The sequence below is a fragment of the Amia ocellicauda genome, chromosome 8 (genome assembly GCF_036373705.1).
Source record: "Amia ocellicauda isolate fAmiCal2 chromosome 8, fAmiCal2.hap1, whole genome shotgun sequence".
Taxonomy (NCBI): domain Eukaryota; kingdom Metazoa; phylum Chordata; class Actinopteri; order Amiiformes; family Amiidae; genus Amia; species Amia ocellicauda.
In genome coordinates this window covers 18,696,213-18,715,697 of record NC_089857.1, presented here as the reverse complement: position 1 = coordinate 18,715,697, position 19,485 = coordinate 18,696,213, and the positions used below count along the sequence as shown (strand labels likewise).

The 19,485-nt window shown below is 41.6% G+C and overlaps 1 protein-coding gene across 3 annotated transcripts in view; it reads right to left on the bottom strand.

Annotated features, from left to right (window-relative positions):
• The window catches only part of ctif (CBP80/20-dependent translation initiation factor), a 118,512-nt gene that overhangs the window by 27,309 nt on the left and 71,718 nt on the right, over positions 1–19,485 (bottom strand). For 2 of the 3 annotated variants that reach the window (XM_066712259.1, XM_066712260.1), the window contains exons 9-11: positions 12,323–12,391; positions 2,135–2,648; positions 1,183–1,482 (exon numbers count right to left, since the gene is read on the bottom strand). In XM_066712259.1, coding sequence (XP_066568356.1) covers positions 1,183–1,482; positions 2,135–2,648; positions 12,323–12,391 — 883 coding nt within the window. The remainder of the gene's footprint in view (positions 1–1,182; positions 1,483–2,134; positions 2,649–12,322; positions 12,392–19,485) is intronic. The other variant, XM_066712261.1, reaches the window with a different exon arrangement.

Genomic DNA, 19,485 nt, shown 5'->3' with positions numbered 1-19,485 from the left:
CATTGAAACAATCCTTCTCTTCCATCTTGGGTCAATTTTCCTCTTGTAGCTACGTCCAGGGATGTTGGCTACAGTCCCATGGCCCTTAAACTTCTTAATAATGTTGGCAACAGTGCTTACAGGAACATCAGGCTCTTTACAGATGGTCTTGTAGGACCATGCTTGGCTATTACCTCCTTTCTAACCTCCTCAGACAACTCTCTGGTTTTCCTTCTCTTTTCCATGTTCAGTGTGATGCACACAGTGACACAAAACAGCAGAGTGAGTACTTTTCTCCATTGAAACTGGCAGAATGATTGATAATGTGATTGAAGACACCTGTGATACTAATTAAAAGAGAATGGTCTGCTTGAGGTATCAATACAATGATTTCATATAACTTCTAAAGGGTATCAATAATATTGTCCAGGCCACTTTAGAATGTCTTTATAGAATAAGCAAGAATTCAGTTCTTTTCACAGTTTTTTGACTTTGTTCCACTGTAAACCAAAGTAATAAAATTAATAAAATGCAAGGGTACCAATACTTTCGGCCACATCTGTAAACGGTCTCTGCAAGGCATGACGAGGGAAGTTCGGACAATCGATACGTCAAAGGTACAAATTAAGTTAAGTTAATAAATAAATAAATGCTCATTTTCATCCACACACACACAAAAGAAAACCATACACATGCCCTGCATGATTCTTGCACCCAAATCCCCTATTCCCAAAAATGTTTGCCGTCTTTAAGCTTTTCCGCTGTGGTTAATGTCAGAAAGATACGGATACATTAAAATAATGTGAACCCCTAAGGCAAGGTCCACAGGAAAATGTATTCCTCTGCTACACAATCTCAATTATTCCTTGTACACACAGGAACATCCAAAGTTTGAGGAAATTGACAGCCGTTTTTGATAACCTGTTCCAAGCAAGAGAAGACGTCAACCTAATCCAATAAAACATGTTTTATACCAGGGCCTGTGCTGGTTTCCTGCAATGGTCATACGAAATGACTTCATACAACTCCATTTCCCCATTTGTGGTGTAAATGTGATACAATTTGTTGCAACAAACAGTATGAACGGATAAAAACTGTGAATTGTTAACCACACCACCTGTCTGGCAGCAAACATGGAGAACATGCTATGAGTTTTATTCCAACACTTCCAACATCACTGTTCTGTGAAGTCTGGGCTCCTACCTGCAGCATGTTGAGAAGCAGGGACCGGAACTTGGTCCCCTCCACCATGAAGAGGGCCATCCGGTCGCAGAGCTTGGCCGCGGTGGAGGCGAAGCTGCGATCGCTCACGGCCTTCTGGTAGATGGTCCTGACGATCTCGGACAGCATCTCCTCAGAGTTGGTGGAGTTCTGGGCTTCCTCCATGAAGGTGGTGAGCTGCGAGTCCACGTCGCTGCTGTTGTTGCGCATGCTGTTGAGGATCTCGATCAACTTGTCCATGCGGTTCCTCTGAGGGTTGGTGGTCTGGATGAGGACCTCCTCCTGCACAAACAGCTGGGTTCAGGCTTCATAATATTGTTCTCTTTCCCCTTAATGTTTCTGTAGCTCATGACAGATTTAGAAGTCATTATGCAGAGAGACTTTGTGACTGATCTTTCACTCTGCATTTTTTCATTGGCACAGGTAAAACACAACAATTCATCCCAAGGCCCTCAAGGCATGTTATTCACAGCACAAAAGGTTAGGAAGAAATATAGAGCCAAAATTCCCAGACACACACACTTGTTCCGATTCAAGATGCCTGTAGGAATGAATCCCTAGGCAGTCTGCCTGTTAGCAGTTTTTATGATGAAGTACCTTTCTCACGACCAGCACCCTTTTCAACCAAGAGTTTATAAATGGCTTTGTAATGGCAATGGTGTAGAGCTTTCCTATTTCATAATGCAGTGTGCAAATTAAGTAAGCCTGCTAAGGTGATAATGAGTAAGGTAGCATTCATTTTCTATGCTTAATTAAACTGTTCTACTCATATAAATAAATTATAAATACAAAGGCTGCTTCCACAAAACTTTTTCAGTTACAGCGGTTTATACGGTAATGTAAGAATACTAAAACTGCCACAATTTGTATGTTGTCATTTAAAGAAAGACCACAATGGTAAAATAACAATAAGGGAGGACAGAAGGGGGTTTACCTTTTCTTTTAGCCTCCTTCTCAGCCTCTCCTTGGATGACTGGAGCAGGTTGACTTTGGGTGCATCTGGATGGCTATCCCGGCGCTTCCCATCGGAGAGTGGAGGCTGAGAGGGCGTCCCCGTGTGGCCGCTGTCGCACTCCAGCTCGGGCCTGGGGAGGACGGGCTCCTCCGGTTTCACATTCTCAGTCTCTTTGGTGTTGCGGTTGCTACTTGAAGGGGCCTCCTTATCGCCAGCGGCCCCTTGCACCACCACGTGTTTCTGGTTGTGGTGCCAGCGGCGGTTCTGGCTGTAGCCGTGGTGAACGGGGCCCTGCCTCCCTGAGGGGTGAGAGACCGGGCCCTGGTACTGCCGAGGGTGCTCCCGGTTGTGTTTAGTGTTGCCCTGTGGATGCTCGGCGGTCTGCGCCTGTTGCTGCACTTGCGGTGGCGGGGGCTGCTGAGGCTGCATGGGCGGCTGTGACGGCTGCTGGGGATTCTGGGGCTTTCCTCCGCCTGGCGCTCTCTGCTGTCTCCTGAAATCAGAGCAAGCATCTTTAACCTACATGGCGGACACAGAGGACGGCCCACAGGTCATGGAGAGAGAGAAAAATGGTGAACAATTCCCAGGTTTACATACTGCATCTAAAAACCAAGAGGACAATTTCTATATAATATAATACATGCACAGACATAGACATCAAGATTCTGGACTATGACAGGCTATGACTGTCAATATGGAGTAAGTTCTTTATTTTGTTCTAAATAGATACAGAACAAGCATGTAACAGTGCTAAAGGGATTATTTAAAACTTTAAAGGATGTCAGAAGGAAGACAGAGTGTGATCCCTGAAGGCTGTGCAAACTGTGAAGAATCCTGCCTGCCAGGTTCAGAGGTGACCCCCAACTCCACAGATAATGGGAGTCACCTGGACCCAATGGGAGGAGGACACCCAGGAACACTGAACCACTCAGACTTGTGGTGTTAGTAAAGCCACTTTCACACCCTCAGCCCTGCAAGCCACAATGCACCACTGCACATCTGCACTAACTGAGGCCTAATTGTTGCTTGTGTCAAATAAAGTAAACAAATTGGGGAGAAAAAGAAAAAACAAACAAACAAAATGTACAACTTCCCTGTCCTACAAAGAGCAGACTGAAATAATTTGATCCGTGTCTAATAAATACACAGTGCCGAAAAGTGACCTAAATTCAACAGTGCCATATTTCATAGCATGGCTCCATCGCTTTCATTGCACATCTGCGGGGGCTCTGAATCCTATTTAGTTGTCAAATTTCCATGATCTATTTTTAACAGGGTAGGCTTCTGTAAGCCGTGAATGTGGAATCGCCCACAGCTATGGAAATGTTAGTCCGCAAAACAAAAATACTTCCATCGTGATTACGCCTATCAATATAGACACAGCAAAGGGTTACTGCTGCTCGGCATTCACAGACAAAGCCTTGATTCTTCATTCGCTCACTGAGAAAATGTTGTCTTGTTGGTTATTAAAGCTTGGGATTCATTCAGGGCAGGGTCTGTGAAATCCATGTCTTGTCGTGTTTCACCATAGGAAGAAGAAGGTTGCTGTCAGTTTGCATTCGTTACGGCATTATTTTGTATTCTACGCTTGTCATGGTCCACTTATGTATTTTCGTTTTGTGAAGGGAAAGTCGGTTTGGGTTTAAAGCATGAGATGAATAAGACTTGGTATTTATAGCAAACTGATACATTCATGAACCAGAAAACTGCATAATTTTCATTAACATCCAAATTATACAAAGTATTTATACACAGAGATGCATCTACGCACTTCTATGTAAATGAACAAATTGAGTTCAAATTATTCGAAAAATGATATTTAGAAGAGTTAAAATGACCAATGACCTATATTTGTAAAGACTCTGAACATGACTGAAATCTAAAATTATTTGTAATACTCCTAACAGTAAAAAGAACAAAAGAAAAAAATTGTTTGTTTTGCTGCGTATTGATAAACTTAATACTTAAATACTATATACCACAATCCCTTATAAACTACCATCTGGAATTAATAAATATTTATGCAGAAATATTAAAATAATTGTTTAAATAAATACCCTATATAAAACCTCCTTGTAAAAATACAGAATTGTTTGTAAGGTTAAGTACTGAAGGGTTATTAATATTCATCAGTCTATGTACTTTTTCATGACAAATCCTTCATATAATTGGAAGTTTTGTCTGAGTGCCTCCTGTAATGTCAAACCCTACATTCTGAGTTGTCTGAAAGACTATAAAGACTTATCTTTGGGCCACAAGTTCTCTTTACATGACCAAAATACAGTCTAAAAAGCCAAGTCTAGTAAAACGGGCCCTACTTACACACTATCTTTGAAACCTGTAACACACCATCTGCAAAAGTGTGAAGAGAAGCTTAATTTGTTTGTTCTGCTTTTGTGCAAGGTCTAGGCTAGAGATGAAAGTGTCTCATTTGTGAAGTTCAACAACAGCTTGACAAATGTGAAGGTCCAAGTGCATCCAAAATTAGAAAAAGAATGTTTGGATGTTTCATTGGATGGTTGAGATACTTGCTGAAATTGGGGGACAGGTAATCTAAACACAATACAAATATGAATAAATAAATTGTTTGTTTTAAAAAAAAATCTCACCACTGTCTTTTTCCACAGCAGCCGCTCTTGTTTTCTGCACCAGCTGATAACACTTAGCTATTATAGCAGCCTGTTGCTGAACTGGCCTCCTCATAAAATCAACAGAGGAATTTTTCCGCCCTCTCTTCCAGCAAAGCACAACATTTATACAACATGTATATTTAGGATTCAGACTGACAGGCCCAAAATAAGATGTCCTCAAGGTTTGAACAAGGTATTCAATGACTTCATGCATGTTAACCCCCACTGACCCTAACAATCAATCTCAGGGAACATCTTTTGGGCAGATGCTGCCGGCCCGGGTCGCTGTGTCCGCGGCTTTACGGGTCTTAACAAGGCTACCGCAATAAAGACTGTGGGAAGACTTTCATATTAACATGTTAGGATAGAGAGATAGAGGAAAAAAGGATCGACGGATAGTTTGAAGTCATGTTCCATAAGGGTTGAAGACAAAGAATGGCCACATACATGCTTACAGGTACACTAACATTACTGTGGATAATAAATACACTTCTGGTCCAAAGGAAGAAACTGTAAAGATTCACAATGAACAAATACATAAAAAGAGAAGATAAGTGCTAAGTGAGTGAGTGCCAGGTGCTCAGATGGATAATAAGTACATCATGATAAACCTTCCCAAGAGGTCTTATTGCGGCCTACATAGTTTTGTCATACTTACTTTACATTTGCTAAATGTAAATCCAAGGATATATCTCTGTTAAACTGTATAATTTCTTCTTGCCCCGCCTTCAGACAATCAAGACAACAAGATGCTGCATCTCAAGAGATCATTCTGATTATGAGATTTTGCACAAATTAGATTAATAACCATGATCAAACCATACTGCATTAATGTGCAGTCATCATCATTAAAGGGTTTTATATTGAACTCTGTTCTTGAGATTGCAGTTGTGCACTACTATATATAATAATGTAGTCCTTCAGTCCCACTCTCATTTTACAGAATGGAATCCATTCTGAAACATTAATTTATTTTATTTAAGGAATGTCCCTTTCCTTTTTCCTTTTAATGAGTATATACAAGTTTGGTCTTTATTAAAATATTTGTAGATCTAGTTGCTATTGGAGCAGTTTAGTGCATTGCATTCAGCAGGACCCAAATAAAAGTAAATGTACACAATATCTGCAATGCATTATCCAGGATATACATTGTGATCAAATGAGCTGTCTATTTCTTCTTAAGGACTAGGGTCCATATCCCCCTGGAAATAAAATGTTTCAAATAAAAGTATGCTAAGCTTTTAAGGCAACATATTGCCCAATAACTATACACTAAACAATGTGCTAGAAGAAGAGCAAGAACAGTATACTTAGTAATTTAACCCCAAACAAAAGTTTTGTGCACAATTGTGCTAAAATACTCAAAACCATATATGCTACTTACAATAACCTAAGTGCAACTGTAAAATGATCTGTATCCCTAAATCTTTCAGATTTAGAATTTTTTATGAGATTTCTTAAACATGAAACATCAAATAAAACACAGGTATACACTCACCTAAAGGATTATTAGGAACACCATACTAATACTGTGTTTGACCCCCTTTCGCCTTCAGAACTGCCTTAATTCTACGTGGCATTGATTCAACAAGGTGCTGAAAGCATTCTTTAGAAATGTTGGCCCATATTGATAGGATAGCATCTTGCAATTGATGGAGATTTGTGGGATGCACATCCAGGGCACGAAGCTCCCGTTCCACCACATCCCAAAAATGCTCTATTGGGTTGAGATCTGGTGACTGTGGGGCCCAGTTTAGTACAGTGAACTCATTGTCATGTTCAAGAAACCAATGTGAAATGATTCGACCTTTGTGACATGGTGCATTATCCTGCTGGAAGTAGCCATCAGAGGATGGGTACATGGTGGTCATAAAGGGATGGACATGGTCAGAAACAATGCTCAGGTAGGCCGTGGCATTTAAACGATGCCCAATTGGCACTAAGGGACCTAAAGTGTGCCAAGAAAACATCCCCCACACCATTACACCACCACCACCAGCCTGCACAGTGGTAACAAGGCATGATGGATCCATGTTCTCATTCTGTTTACGCCAAATTCTGACTCTACCATCTGAATGTCTCAACAGAAATCGAGACTCATCAGACCAGGCAACATTTTTCCAGTCTTCAACTGTCCAATTTTGGTGAGCTTGTGCAAATTGTAGCCTCTTTTTCCTATTTGTAGTGGAGATGAGTGGTACCCGGTGGGGTCTTCTGCTGTTGCAGCCCATCCGCCTCAAGGTTGTACGTGTTGTGGCTTCACAAATGCTTTGCTGCATACCTCGGTTGTAACGAGTGGTTATTTCAGTCAAAGTTGCTCTTCTATCAGCTTGAATCAGTCGGCCCATTCTCCTCTGACCTCTAGCATCAACAAGGCATTTTTGCCCACAGGACTGCCGCATACTGGATGTTTTTCCCTTTTCACACCATTCTTTGTAAACCCTAGAAATGGTTGTGCGTGAAAATCCCAGTAACTGAGCAGATTGTGAAATACTCAGACCGGCCCGTCTGGCACCAACAACCATGCCACGCTCAAAATTGCTTAAATCACCTTTCTTTCCCATTCAGACATTCAGTTTGGAGTTCAGGAGATTGTCTTGACCAGGACCACACCCCTAAATGCATTGAAGCAACTGCCATGTGATTGGTTGGTTAGATAATTGCATTAATGAGAAATTGAACAGGTGTTCCTAATAATCCTTTAGGTGAGTGTATTTCCTGAACTGGTGGCACTAAAGATGGAAATGTTGGCAGATTATCCACATCACTGCGTCCACCCTGCCCTGCAGTACACACTCTCTGAGGGAGGCAGGGAGCCATGCGGTCTATAACCATCAAACTATTCGGATCTCCCTTTGAGAGTCACTGAATTGTCAACGTCTGGTTGCTAAACGCAGGTGCACCAATTCCCCACTGAAATCCTCCGGTCAACCTCAGACTGAAGGTAGATGGGAGATTGTAAGAGGATGTGCATTTCTTTCCACACACGTGTCACACTTGTTTGATTTCATTTACGTCTCACTCACTAGATTGCTTAAAGAGAACATGAGAAGGAAAGCTATTTCTGCTCCCTGTCTGGGCTCTGCTGTGGTAATCATACAGAAGTGCTAGGAGACAGCACCGTGCATGATACTGGACATGTTCAAGAAACTGAGGCACCCAGTACTGTCACATGCATCCGGGTCACTGGTTTAATGTACTAGCCTGGGGATGCTGTATCTGAACATGTGTACTTCTAAATTCCAGTTACAGCAGCTGGAAAGAGACCAATAAAATCATGAAAATACAATCATAAATGTCATATTTAAAAAAGCTGATTGTAATCTATAATCTACATACAGTGAGGGAAAAAAGTATTTGATCCCCTGCTGATTTTGTACGTTTGCCCACTGACAAAGAAATGATCAGTCTATAATTTTAATGGTAGGTGTATTTTAACAGTGAGAGACAGACTAACAACAAAAAAATCCAGAAAAACGCATTTCAAAAAAGTTATAAATTGATTTGCATGTTAATGAGGGAAATAAGTATTTGATCCCTTCGACTTAGTACTTGGTGGCAAAACCCTTGTTGGCAATCACAGAGGTCAGACGTTTCTTGTAGTTGGCCACCAGGTTTGCACACATCTCAGGAGGGATTTTGTCCCACTCCTCTTTGCAGATCCTCTCCAAGTCATTAAGGTTTCGAGGCTGACGTTTGGCAACTCGAACCTTCAGCTCCCTCCACAGATTTTCTATGGGATTAAGGTCTGGAGACTGGCTAGGCCACTCCAGGACCTTAATGTGCTTCTTCTTGAGCCACTCCTTTGTTGCCTTGGCTGTGTGTTTTGGGTCATTGTCATGCTGGAATACCCATCCACGACCCATTTTCAATGCCCTGGCTGAGGGAAGGAGGTTCTCACCCAAGATTTGATGGTACATGGCCCCGTCCATCGTCCCTTTGATGCGGTGCAGTTGTCCTGTCCCCTTAGCAGAAAAACACCCCCAAAGCATAATGTTTCCACCTCCATGTTTGACGGTGGGGATGGTGTTCTTGGGGTCATTCCTCCTCCTCCAAACACAGCGAGTTGAGTTGATGCCAAAGAGCTCGATTTTGGTCTCATCTGACCACAACACTTTCACCCAGTTCTCCTCTGAATCATTCAGATGTTCATTGGCAGACTTCAGACGGGCCTGTACATGTGCTTTCTTGAGCAGGGGGACCTTGCGGGCGCTGCAGGATTTCAGTCCTTCACGGCGTAGTGTGTTACCAATTGTTTTCTTGGTGACTATGGTCCCAAGCTGCCTTGAGATCATTAACAAGATCCTCCCGTGTAGTTCTGGGCTGATTCCTCACCGTTCTCATGATCATTGAAACTCCACGAGGTGAGATCTTGCATGGAGCCCCAGACCGAGGGAGACTGACAGTTATTTTGTGTTTCTTCCATTTGCGAATAATCGCACCAACTGTTGTCACCTTCTCACCAAGCTGCTTGGCGATGGTCTTGTAGCCCATTCCAGCCTTGTGTAGGTCTACAATCTTGTCCCTGACATCCTTGGACAGCTCTTTGGTCTTGGGTATGGTGGAGAGTTTGGAATCTGATTGATTGATTGCTTCTGTGGACAGGTGTCTTTTATACAGGTAACGAGCTGAGATTAGGAGCAGTCCCTTTAAGAGAGTGCTCCTAATCTCAGCTCGTTACCTGTATAAAAGACACCTGGGAGCCAGAAATCTTGCTGATTGATAGGGGATCAAATACTTATTTCCCTCATTAACATGCAAATCAATTTATAACCTTTTTGAAATGCGTTTTTCTGGATTTTTTTGTTGTTAGTCTGTCTCTCACTGTTAAAATACACCTACCATTAAAATTATAGACTGATCATTTCTTTGTCAGTGGGCAAACGTACAAAATCAGCAGGGGATCAAGTAGTTTTTTCCCTCACTGTATGTACATGTGTATACCGCACACATTAAGAAAAGATGCATCAATAAAGATTTATATTTAGTAATAAAACAAGGTTCTATTGAAAATTTTCCAGAACTGAGATCGTACCTTTAAGCTTACTATCCTGTTAGGAAATCGGCCCTTTAAACTTACTATCCTTTCAGGAAATGTTATTTTATACATTTCTATCATTTTCAGATGGGAAATACCTTCTGTGACTAAATTAATCATTTAGTTACATTGAAAAGAACATATTTCAGTAATTCCTGTCAACTAACATGCATAGAAAATCCTTATAATCAAGGTTAAGAAACTGTCTAATCTTTTAAAAAACTAACAAACATACAAAAAAACTCTACACTCAAAAAACACAAGACTCCCACTGATTTAAAATAAACATTCTGCACACCAGGTTTAGTGATTAAAAAAACCTTCACCTTAACCAAACATCAACCAATCCTGCTGTAGAAGAAGCTAGATTGTGATAATGGTGTAAACTCAGATCTAGCTTGACTAAGCACTGGTGCCATGGCCTTTGCAGAATTATGCTCAGTTTCACACTTGTTAATGAGCACTTAAAATATAGCGCCACCCCAGAGGGTAAGATGCACAGGCACACGCGGTCGTCACACTCAGCCTGCCAGGCAACAACAGGCTCACTGTCTCTGCTCAACCCACAGGCAATAAAAAAACACCAGCATGTACAGAGCTGAAGTCCGGCCTGCGACTGCAGAAACTACAACAAGGAACAGGTCATACGGCCAAAACTAATCACTAATTCTCTTCGAGTTAGGTTGCCTATTGGAAATGAGTCCCCAGTTACATTTGGTCAGCTGAACCTTTCTAAGAAAATGTGAATATACCAAGCTCACTGGAACGAGATCTTAATGAGAGATACTGATGATGGGCCATCTGTCCAAACTCTGGCACATGAAGGTGAAACTCACAGTGACAGACCCACTACTGAGCAACCCGGCTGGCCTGTATTGAACCAGAAAGGCTTTCAGGAGTGCAGGAGTGTACTTGCTGACTAGTCCCCAGGAAAGTTGGGAAATTAACACCTGGTGATCTCTGGCAGAATGTCAGCAAGAATGGGCAAGACAACTTCCTACAAGAAAAACAGTGCAGCTCAAAATTAATACATAATAGCGCAACACCTTTTGCCCTGTATTATGCATACCTTTATAAGGCAGTAGAATTCCATACAATTTCTTAAGACAACCTTCCAGGAAGTCAGGTTTTGTCATCAACGTCTTTTCATCGAGTTAAATAAATAAAGAACCAGATTTTTGTAGAAATTTGAATATTCAAAGGAATAGCTGTCTTCAGATTTCTTTCAATAAAGTCCCCGAAAGTTACTTTTCGATGTTCAGAAAATTGTACATGAATTCTCCCACATACTGTAGTCCTACATTTTTTCTTATGTGTATACATTCTTTTTTTTTTTTTTTTTTTTTTTACCTACAAATTATTTAAATATGCAGTGAGCATATTCATATTGAGCACACATGGTCAAATACATTTTCTCTATGTCTCCACTAAAGCACTATTGCTCACATTACAATACTCAACACAACAACAAAGGAACCAACACACAAGTGGTGCTTATACTGTGATCCAGTACACAAACCAGTAGCAATATATTTTTCCAGGGTAGCGAATGTTTTAAAAGTCTCGGCCAGCACTGCTCCATGTCACCTGGGGTTTGTACAATGTGTAGGAGGTCACCACACATGAACAAGAAACAAAATTGTTGTATAATTAATTCTAACCATGACATTAATTTGTTAAGTGCTGGGCATTTTAAGGGCCACATAAGCTGAAACTTGCTGGACTTTGTCAAACTAATTTACCACAGACTCTAGACGGTAGAATTTGGAGAAAGTTCTCATTCTGTTTTCAATCTGCCAATAAAACATGCATATGCCAATATAGACAGACGTACAATAGAGATGTTATACAGTTCAGATTTAGAAATGGTACAATGCAAATGTATCCTCTGATGAGCACTTGGAATTATTTTGTAGGTATCTGGAGTCAGAACTTCAGTTAAACCCCTTTCAACTGTTGATGTTTCCCCCGTTGCTTTGCTTTAAATCAATGCAAAGACATATTATTTATCTACTCACCTCCTGACATTGGACACTATACTGATCCAGCCTTCTGCTCACCAGAAGACACCACAATTACTGTCACGAGCGAACATGACAAACACAACCTTGAGTAAAACCGCAATCCTTCATTCAAATGAAAATCCACACCCAATCAGGTTCCCACAAGTCTCAGGACAATTAGTGCATACTTGATTCGGGTTCCCATCACCACTGAAGTCTTATTAGAGAGACTTTTCTGCCCAAAGTGTTCATCTGAGCAGGAAGCCATAAGGAAACCCTGATGGAAGGCAAGAGACCCTGGTCTTTGAGAGCTGCCCCCCAGTCAATGTTTTCCTTCAGTCCAGATTGCTAATATAGCACCAACAATTGGATCTGCTCTGAGGTAGAAGAGACTGAAAGAATGTTTCCCCGTAATTTTGAGATGGAAAACATGCACTGGTAGTCACCTCAAGACCAAGGTTGCCTTCACAACTCCCACCTCCAGGGTCTGACTAACCTCTCGTCTTTCTTTTTCCCACCGGATGTCAGCACCACCGTTAACTTCTCCTGGTTGAGATGAACATGTCTAAAAGCATGAGAGTATGAGGATCTGAGTGGGGGGGTGGGTGATGGGGAGAACAGCAAACAAAAGGAAAAAGTAGGGAGCAGACACAGACAGGTTTAAGGGGGGTGGGGTGGGGGAGGACACAAAATCAACACATGCAATAATTTAACTATTCTAAAGGAATGCACCAGTGGCTTAGAGTACAGTCAAAGGACCTTACATTACCCGTTTACTACAGTTTTCTACAGGTTTCTTATCTGAGCCTTTAGTGTGCTTTGTTTATCAAAATCGACTATTTATTCGCTGGGTTTTAGCCCTTGGCAGTTGACAGATTGCCTTATAAACCTTGAGAACCGCTGAGCAGAGGGCTGGTCAGTGCTGCTCTGTATTGTACACACTTCATACAAGGATTGTGCGAGAGCTTTTGAGTCACTCATACTATAAATATGATTCATATGGTTATGAAATACAATTATGAGAAAACATTTGTTAATACAGTCACACAGATGTTACATAGCAGTTGTATCTATTAAATGATTTCACTCATGAACTGAAATGTCAAATCCCTTCTCATCAAGACAAAGAAAAAGATATAAGGACAGCTGCTGGAGATTCGATTATTATTATTTTTTATTTTTTTAAGGTTCCTGAAACTGTCTCAAAAGACTTATTTCAGACAAGGACTCTGATATAAATAATGACGCAATCTTAAGCCTGAAAATCCTTGCTCATTTAATAAGTACAAAAATGCATTTACAGATATTGGGTTTGTAAGCTTTCCTCTTTAAAATGCCTACAATCAACTTAATTAGGCAGCATGAATGCACCATTAAATATATATGTGTACAATTCAAAACCAAGGGCTGATGCATTACATTAGATATATATATATATATATACACACACACATATATACGTATATACACATATATATATATATATATATATATATATATATATATATATATACATACATATATATATAGTGGCAGTGTGAGAGGCAAGGCTGGGGTCAGGGCGGGTCTTTCAGTGGAGGAGACTATAAAACCCCTCCTCCAAGACTCCAAACCCCAGAAGCCAGCAGGGCTCCTGATGGCCACAGCCCCGCCCACCACTTCCCCTATAAAAGGAAGCAGGAAGCAAACCAGTGTGTGCATGCTTGGCTGGGGGGGGTAGCAAGGTGCACAGGACGGCGAGAAAGTGGAAGAGCAGGAGAAAGAAGGGTAAAGCTCACAGTTGAGGGATTCACTGGCTTATGACCCTTTTTCTGGACCTGTACCATTCTCCCTCTTGAACCCCGGACTGTTAAACAACCCCCCACCGGTAACTAACTTTGATTACGGACTGTGACTACGAACCTGCCTTATCCCTTTATGCTTCTGTCTGCCCAGTGTTCGGCTCTACCGACCCGGGCATTTACTGTTATTGTTTGTTTTATAGGTAAGGATTGTTGACGTTTAGTTAGTGCTCGGACAGAGCTAGGTTTTGTTTTGCTTTTTGACACTGTGCCTGCCATTAAGGGAAGCAATAAAACAACAGCAAGCCTGTTTTGTACCCTTTGCCTGCCTCCCTACTGTGCATTTCAAGACCAGACCCCACCTACATACAGCCCTTTCTTGTGACAGGCCCCCCAACCCGTTACTATATATAATACACACACAGTGCATCTGGAAAGTATTCACAGCGCTTCACTTTTTCCACATTTTGTTATGTTACAGCCTTAATCCAAAATTGATTAAATTCATTATTTTCCTCAAAATTCTACGAACAATACCCCATAATGACAACGTGAAAGAAGTTTGTTTGAAATCTTTGCAAATTTATTAAAAATAAAAAACAAAAAAAGCACATGTACATAAGTATTCACAGCCTTTGCTCAATACTTTGTTGAAGTACCTTTGGCGCCAATTACAGCCTCAAGTCTTTTTGAGTATGATGCTACAAGCTTGGCACACCTATTTTTGGGCAGTTTCTCCCATTCTTCTTTGCAGGACCTCTCAAGCTCCATCAGGTTGGATGGGGAGCGTTGGTGCACAGCCATTTTCAGATCTCTCCAGAGATGTTCAATCGGGTTCAAGTCTGGGCTCTGGCTGGGCCACTCAAGGACATTCACAGAGTTGTCCTGTAGCCACTGCTTTGTTATCTTGGTTGTATGCTTAGGGTCGTTGTCCTGTTGGAACCTTCGCCCCAGTCTGAGGTCCAGAGCGCTCTGTAGCAGGTTTTCATCAAGGATGTCTCTGTACATTGCTGCATTCATCTTTCCCTTGATCCCGACTAGTCTCCCAGTTCCTGCCGCTGAAAAACATCCCCACAGCATGATGCTGCCACCACCATGCTTCACTGTAGGGATGGTATTGGCCAGGTGATGAGAGGTGCCTGGTTTCCTCCAGACATGACGCTTGCCATTCAGGCCAAAGAGTTCAATCTTTGTTTCATCAGACCAGAGAATTTTGTTTCTCATGGTCTGAGAGTCCTTCAGGTGCCTTTTGGCAAACTCCAGGCGGGCTGTCATGTGCCTTTAACTGAGGAGTGGCTTCCGTCTGGCCACTCTACCATACAGGCCTGATTGGTGGAGTGCTGCAGAGATGGTTGTTCTTCTGGAAGGTTCTCTTCTCTCCACAGAGACATGCTGGAGCTCTGTCAGAGTGACCATCGCGTTCTTGGTCACCTCACTGACTAAGGCCCTTCTCCCCCGATCGCTCACTTTGGCCGGGCAGCCAGCTCTAGGAAGAGTCCTGGTGGTTCCAAACTTCTTCCATTTACGGACGATGGAGGCCACTGTGCTCATTGGGACCTTCAATGCTGCAGAAATGTTTCTGTACCCTTCCCCAGATCTGTGCCTCCATACAATCCTGTCTCGGAGGTCTACTGACAATTCCTTGGACTTCATGGCTTGGTTTGTGCTCTGACATGCACTGTTAACTGTGGGACCTTATATAGACAGGTGTGTGGCTTTCCAAATCATGTCCAATCAACTGAATTTACCACAGGTGGACTCCCATCAAGTTGTAGAAACATTGGGTATTGTTTGTAGAATTTTGAGGAAAATAATGAATTTAATCCATTTTGGAATAAGGCTGTAACATAACAAAATGTGGAAAAAGTGAAGCGCTGTGAATACTTTCCGGATGCACTGTATATATATACACTCACCTAAAGGATTATTAGGAACACCTGTTCAATTTCTCATTAATGCAATTATCTAACCAACCAATCACATGGCAGTTGCTTCAATGCATTTAGGGGTGTGGTCCTGGTCAAGACAATCTCCTGAACTCCAAACTGAATGTCTGAATGGGAAAGAAAGGTGATTTAAGCAATTTTGAGCGTGGCATGGTTGTTGGTGCCAGACGGGCCGGTCTGAGTAGTTCACAATCTGCTCAGTTACTGGGATTTTCACGCACAACCATTTCTAGGGTTTACAAAGAATGGTGTGAAAAGGGAAAAACATCCAGTATGCGGCAGTCCTGTGGGCGAAAATGCCTTGTTGATGCTAGAGGTCAGAGGAGAATGGGCCGACTGATTCAAGCTGATAGAAGAGCAACTTTTACTGAAATAACCACTCATTACAACCGAGGTATGCAGCAAAGCATTTGTGAAGCCACAACACGTACAACCTTGAGGCGGATGGGCTACAACAGCAGAAGACCCCACCGGGTACCACTCATCTCCACTACAAATAGGAAAAAAAGGCTACAATTTGCACAAGCTCACCAAAATTGGACAGTTGAAGACTGGAAAAATGTTGCCTGGTCTGATGAGTCTCGATTTCTGTTGAGACATTCAGATGGTAGAGTCAGAATTTGGCGTAAACAGAATGAGAACATGGATCCATCATGCCTTGTTACCACTGTGCAGGCTGGTGGTGGTGGTGTAATGGTGTGGGGGATGTTTTCTTGGCACACTTTAGGCCCCTTAGTGCCAATTGGCCATCGTTTAAATGCCACGGCCTACCTGAGCATTGTTTCTGACCATGTCCATCCCTTTATGACCACCATGTACCCATCCTCTGATGGCTACTTCCAGCAGGATAATGCACCATGTCACAAAGGTCGAATCATTTCAAATTGGTTTCTTGAACATGACAATGAGCTCACTGTACTAAACTGGCCCCCACAGTCACCAGATCTCAACCCAATAGAGCATCTTTGGGATGTGGTGGAACGGGAGCTTCGTGCCCTGGATGTGCATCCCACAAATCTCCATCAACTGCAAGATGCTATCCTATCAATATGGGCCAACATTTCTAAAGAATGCTTTCAGCACCTTGTTGAATCAATGCCACGTAGAATTAAGGCAGTTCTGAAGGCGAAAGGGGGTCAAACACAGTATTAGTATGGTGTTCCTAATAATCCTTTAGGTGAGTGTATATACACACATACAGTACATACATATTATATACAGTGTGTGTAAACAATGCATGCTAAGTCTCCTTGCGTATTCAGTTTGGAGGAGCTGGAAGATATCTTGCAACATACTCTTTCAGCTCATTTAATTTTGATACTATTTGATTTCCAGATGCCTGTCTAGCAGCACAAGTGTTATAAATGGAATATTGTTTCTGGCAAGAATTTCAATCTTGATCAGCTCAGTTCAATACAAGGAATAAACCAACTGCAATAAAAGTGGGGGTTCTTGAACGAGTCTCCCTTCTGACAATGAGAGAACACATGCTGAATATTTTACACATGGATGTTCTGAAAATGGAAACACATGGGCTGGTACTCAGCAGGAGACACTGCACGCTGGGGGAAAAAAAAAGTCCAGATAGTGAGTATTTTCATATGGATGAGGAGAAAGTGACTTCCTTGGGTTTCTTCAGCGAATCTTTCAATGGAGGACCAGGGTGCAAACATTACATTCCCCAATCAAAGTCTGGCAGAGCGGTTTATCCCGGTTTGCTATATTGTTTAGCAAAACTGTATGCAGGCCTGAGCACTTTCAGTAAATAAGATACAGGTCCGAGTGGTAGGCAGATAGAGATACAGCACTTGCACTTTAACCTTGGAGTGAAACAACGTACCTCTCTAAAAAAATCCCAGGTTTGCCTGACATGCGTTTTCACATTCGAATGACCCTTATGTCAGTAGATATTCACAGCCAATTGCGTCTTTTAGTTGCAAGGGATTAAGGCTGTCGCTTCCAGATACAGAGGTTGTGTGTGTGTGTGTGTGTGTGTGTGTGTGGGGTGGGGTTGGGAGGTGGGTACCACTGACCACTGAGCTTCAGAAGCAGGTACTACACAGCTGCTTTAAAAACAAATAAACAAATAAGTGTCACATAAACAAATTTCTTACACACGTGAAAACATCGGTGTGAACATACAAGGAAGGCATGTGTGCAATCGTTCACAATGAAAGACCTGTGCGAAGTCTGCAGGCTCTCTTTCACCCCAAGTAGAAGACATTGATTAGTAAAACAGTATTCGTTTACTACTACTATTAAAACTATTGAAAGGAGGAAAGATAAGTGTGTGTGTGTGTGTACATATAGTGTGTTTATAATTAATAATGAATACAATATTATTTAACTTTTAGTCTTTCTGTTCATTATTTTCACTTTACTGCTGCAAGTCACCACAAACACTAATTGAAAATTCATCTTTGTAAATGTGGCTTAATATACTGGCGTATAATTACTCTTCAATGACACAATTACTTCACCTGGGCGTGAATTCAGACATTGTATATAACAGATCTGGGGATTTTTCTTTGGCTTCAATGCCGCAGATGAAGTTTCTTTGTAGAACAGAACAAATACGCTTGTTCCAGGAGAATCCCTTTCTTAAAGATTGCTGGATTTCTGCCTGGATCTTAATCACAACTACTTCATCATTCTGTATTCAGCACACCCAGGAAATACTAAGAAAGGCTATTAGAACTATAAGGGTAACAAATGCCATCGCCAATGGCTGCACGGAATTCATTGAATTCACAATTAATAGTAGCTTTTCTCCTCATAAACTTGTTTTAAATGCCATTTTATACATTCGAGTAAAAACATCTTTAATGCTTCTATAGCATTGTGTTTATAATATATGCAACATAAGCAGTGCCACCGTTTCTCTTTCAGCATGAGCTACAGAAAGCAAATTAATCAAGTGCATGTACAGTATACACAGTGAATTTTACCTAAAGTAAAGGGACAATATTCTGCACCTAATAGAGGCTGTCATGCTTTTACTTAGTTCAAATGACAGTAATCCTGCAACATCGATGGTACTTTCAAGGGCCTCTGCATCTACCATAGTGGTTCACGTAGAATAGCAATAAACCCATTGCCTTGCCTGCTCAGAGACCTGGCCTCAACTCACTTAACATCTCTGGGATGAACTGGAATGAGAAATCAGGAGTAGTTTGCAAAGACTAACATCTCTTGCAACAGTAGAAACTGTACTGCTGGTAGTCAGCATGCGTCTGGCAACTTATGCAATTGTCATAGTGCAAGAATGGGCCAGTAAGCACTCAGTTTGTGTTTATATATTATAATGTATGCGATTTGGTTCTGTTGGTGTCTGGCCCTGTGGCGTTTTGATATTCTTCCGCTTTTATTACTGGCTCAGTGTTATTCCACACACGCAATACAGCATTGCTTCATGGTTGCATCTGGCTGTAGCTGTCGACATTAAACCCGCCCTTGCCAAACACTATTTGCATGTCTTTGGAGGCATTTCTTGATCACGGTTCGATTGACGCAAAACACGTCTCGACCACATCCAAACCTTAAATCTAATCAGGAGTTTGTGTAGAAAATAGAAAAAGTCACACAAAGGTGAGGCCGAAAGTAAGCCCTCTAGAATATAAAGTATCATTTCTGAAATGTTAAAGAAAAAAAAAAAAAAGAAACATGTTTCCTGAATAGAGGCAGTAAGAAGCACATTCCTGTAAATCAAGCCTAATTTCAAACCAGTTGACATGTCGGCTAAATTCAAAACATATGTGTGCTTCCAAAAACAGCCATTGCTCTCTTGGGCTGAGCTCCAGTTATGCTTTGCTCTCAATTGCAGTTCTGCGTTAAACAAACCAGTGAATAAAGCATTTGAACATAGAGCTTTATTTATGCAAAGGGTGTGTGTGTTGGGGGGGGGGTAGCATTGCAGACTTTTTGTTTATTAC